This window comes from Limulus polyphemus, unplaced genomic scaffold, assembly GCF_000517525.1.
Source record: "Limulus polyphemus unplaced genomic scaffold, Limulus_polyphemus-2.1.2 Scaffold2203, whole genome shotgun sequence".
Classification (NCBI taxonomy): Eukaryota; Metazoa; Arthropoda; class Merostomata; order Xiphosura; family Limulidae; genus Limulus; species Limulus polyphemus.
The window spans coordinates 61,962-65,166 of record NW_013667813.1 but is presented as its reverse complement, the minus strand read 5'-3'; the positions used below and the strand labels follow the sequence as shown (position 1 = coordinate 65,166).

General features: G+C 30.6%; 1 protein-coding gene across 1 annotated transcript in view; it reads right to left on the bottom strand.

Moving 5' to 3' along the window:
- The window catches only part of LOC106466243 (PDZ domain-containing protein 8-like), a gene marked incomplete at its 3' end in the record, with an annotated part of 176,655 nt that overhangs the window by 131,786 nt on the left and 41,664 nt on the right, over positions 1–3,205 (bottom strand). The window contains exon 3 of the mRNA XM_022394222.1: positions 733–851. Coding sequence (XP_022249930.1) covers positions 733–822 — 90 coding nt within the window. The remainder of the gene's footprint in view (positions 1–732; positions 852–3,205) is intronic.

Below are 3,205 nucleotides of genomic sequence, written 5' to 3'. Positions count from 1 at the left end.
TATATATATATATATATATATATATATAACATTTGTTTACTTAGAAAAACTAAAAATTAAAGAAAAGAATACATCATAAGGACGAATAGCACAAATCTTGCACAGCATAACCCAAACCACAGATGAAATGCAATTAAGTGTAAATTCATGAAAGAGAAGAAAAAAAAATGTTGACACAATACAAACACACAACACTGGGGCCCGAATCATAAGGTCGGTCATCATGTAATGTGCCCTGGTTTTTATAGGTATTGGAGGAAGTAAGACCCAAATTACATTGGGGGTACACCATCTATTTAAAATAATTGAATATGGAAAAAAATACATGTGTAAAAATTAGCCATGAAATGACAAATAAAGCCTCAGGTAGAATCAAAACAATATGGATAAAAATGAAGCAAAGGTAGGTGGCAAGATCCCTCCTCTCACAAATGAAAAACATAAACAGAGATATATCAGGAGTAAAAGAAGGCTCAGGCCACATGAAAGACCACCCACCTCACAAAAGCCATCACCTCTCCCAACAGACAAAGACAAGCCCAATGCCAATGTAATTGGTAGGGTAGCATAAACAAAGTATAAACTGGATAATACATCCATACATGAAAACTAAATTGCAGCACTAAGTAGAAACATTAAATTAAAAAACATTCTAAGATAATTTAATACCCAAGATAACAAATGTAAAAAAGAAAGTGTTTGTGACACTTTATTCAATTACCAACAGCTTACCTTCTCATTACTTTGGTGTTTTTCCACTCTTGGAAAAGCATTTGAAATATAATATTGAAAGCAACACAACTTTCTTTCTGTTCTTTCCATGACCCACTTTCTACAAGAAATAAAAGCTCCTGAAAATAAAAAAGTGACAAAAATAAGTATAATTCTTTAATCCAAAGAAAACAGATTTAAACTATTCAATTCATTGTCTTCTATTCATATTATTAGATACATTACTATACGAAACTTAGAAGTATACATTTTTCAAAGGAGATGATGTGACAATAAACACTTATAGTCAAATTTATTGGTTATAATAGCAATAAATGTATAGTATATCATTTAATAAAACAGTCATAAACTACTTATTTTCATTTAAACCTTAAATTCATTAAAGTGGCCAAAATGTACCTAAATACTTATCTTACATATAACAAAGAGAATAACTTGGAAACTACGGCTATGTGGGAAGGAGGAGATATAATGGATTGAGGCTAAATTGCTACAAAAAGACTAAGATACATTTAAAGAATCATGGTAACAAGTTAAGGGAATTAATTCAATATTATACAGAGATATGCTGTACTCTCTAATGTTAGACTTGAAATTAATGGTCAAGGTTTCATCTTCCAATAGGACCATGATCCAAAGCATAGCTCTAAACCATAATGAAGCTGCACAAGGAACAAGGTGGTGTACTTTAAACATGGTCTTGCTATCACAATCAAACTAATGCTACCAAACTACCAAATTCCTGGTTAGTGTTGCAGTTTTACAAATAAAACTTAGATGGCATTAGAAAAACATTGCTAGTGCATACTTAATATAGCTTCACAGATTCGTATTCTTGAGTATCAATACGATACACTCGTATTACATCCGCATCAGTCGTTTATACCATAAGATTCTGAGTACAGATTACTGTAATTGTGATTAACAAGATCCAGCATTTTACTTGTCAGTACCATGATGGTTTTATTATACCCATTTGAGCACACCCAGATCTACTATCAGAAAATCAGCTTAACAAGACCTCAACTTCAACTTCTTTGATTGGTTGCTAAAACAACTAACTCGTGGGCCAGCTAGGTAAACTCATACCATCATGCCTCTGCAGTACAGTTTTGTGAGCAGTCTGGTTAGAAATACCGTACCTAAGTGACTGCTCATTAAAAGTTATAATAAATAGAAATCATGTTAACTGCAGATGTTTTTTCCATATTCCTCTTTAACTTGTCCAGGATCAACACAAATGTTAGACCTAGTGGCTTCTAATTCTCTGCCAACTTTGGCATTTAAACTGAAACTTTTAATAATAAAATACTATTTTGTATAGTGTGGCTATCAGCATTGAGGTACTGTAAATATTATAAATTCAAGTGCTCATGGCCTAGATACACTAGTTTCCATTCAAATTTATCATCTTTTAATTTGTGTCAATTTAATAAAATAAAAACACTGCTATATGCAATCAAAATTAGTAATTAATTCAAAACCAAAAATACTTGAAAAGAAAATATGACACAAATGATTTATTCATATAAATATGATATATCAATTTTTATTAACATTGAATACTAAAAATATTTATACTGTTTTAATCGTATACACACCCATCACAATTGTTAGCTGGTTCTAACCATTCTTAGAAAAAAAAAAGTTATGCAAAATTTAAGACAAAGTAATGTAAACAGAGCTGCAGACAAGCTATAATTTTTTAAAGAGAAAACAGTAAGCAAAAATCAGAAACAAGAAAAAAAAATCACAACATAATGAGTGAAGACAAAAGTAAAAGCAATCATAGTGATAGATTAAATTCTAGTGGTGGTGCAGAGACTTTGATTAGTAAGTCATTGATCTTAAAGTTTAACAGTGTACAAAAATCCTCGAGTACCTTATAAATCAAGTTATTCAACCGTTCATTATACTCTCAAAATTTGCTTATACCATACTAACTGGAAGTGGAAGTGATTTTCATGTTATGATTAAAAATACTATTCTTAATCCCAAAAATCTCAAATTTCTTTTGTGTAATCTTTAAAACCTCCTAAATACATTTCAAACATTTGTTTTCAGTAAAACTATATCCTATCAGAATGTCTAATGTATCATATTATATGCTAAAATGTTTTCTTGGAAAATTCAGAGTAATCACACTGCACTTAGAATCAGTTAAAATGTTTATGCCAACAACAGGATCTGTAATTTATCGGCTTATATATGTATCCTACAGTGTTCACAACAAGACTTTGAGAGTAACAACTATACTCTGAACCTGTAAAAACATTTATTATGTGGTTTGGTGCCAATACAATAAACATTGCAATTCTTTGAATATTGGTAATCTTTTTGGGTTATTTGTAATTTAGCAGCATAGGTGTACAAAGATGTTATTTGAACACATGCTTAAAAAATCCTATTTCCCTTTTCGGCACGAATTCTTCAACCAATAAAAACTCTAGTTGCAGTACTACTTATCACATTC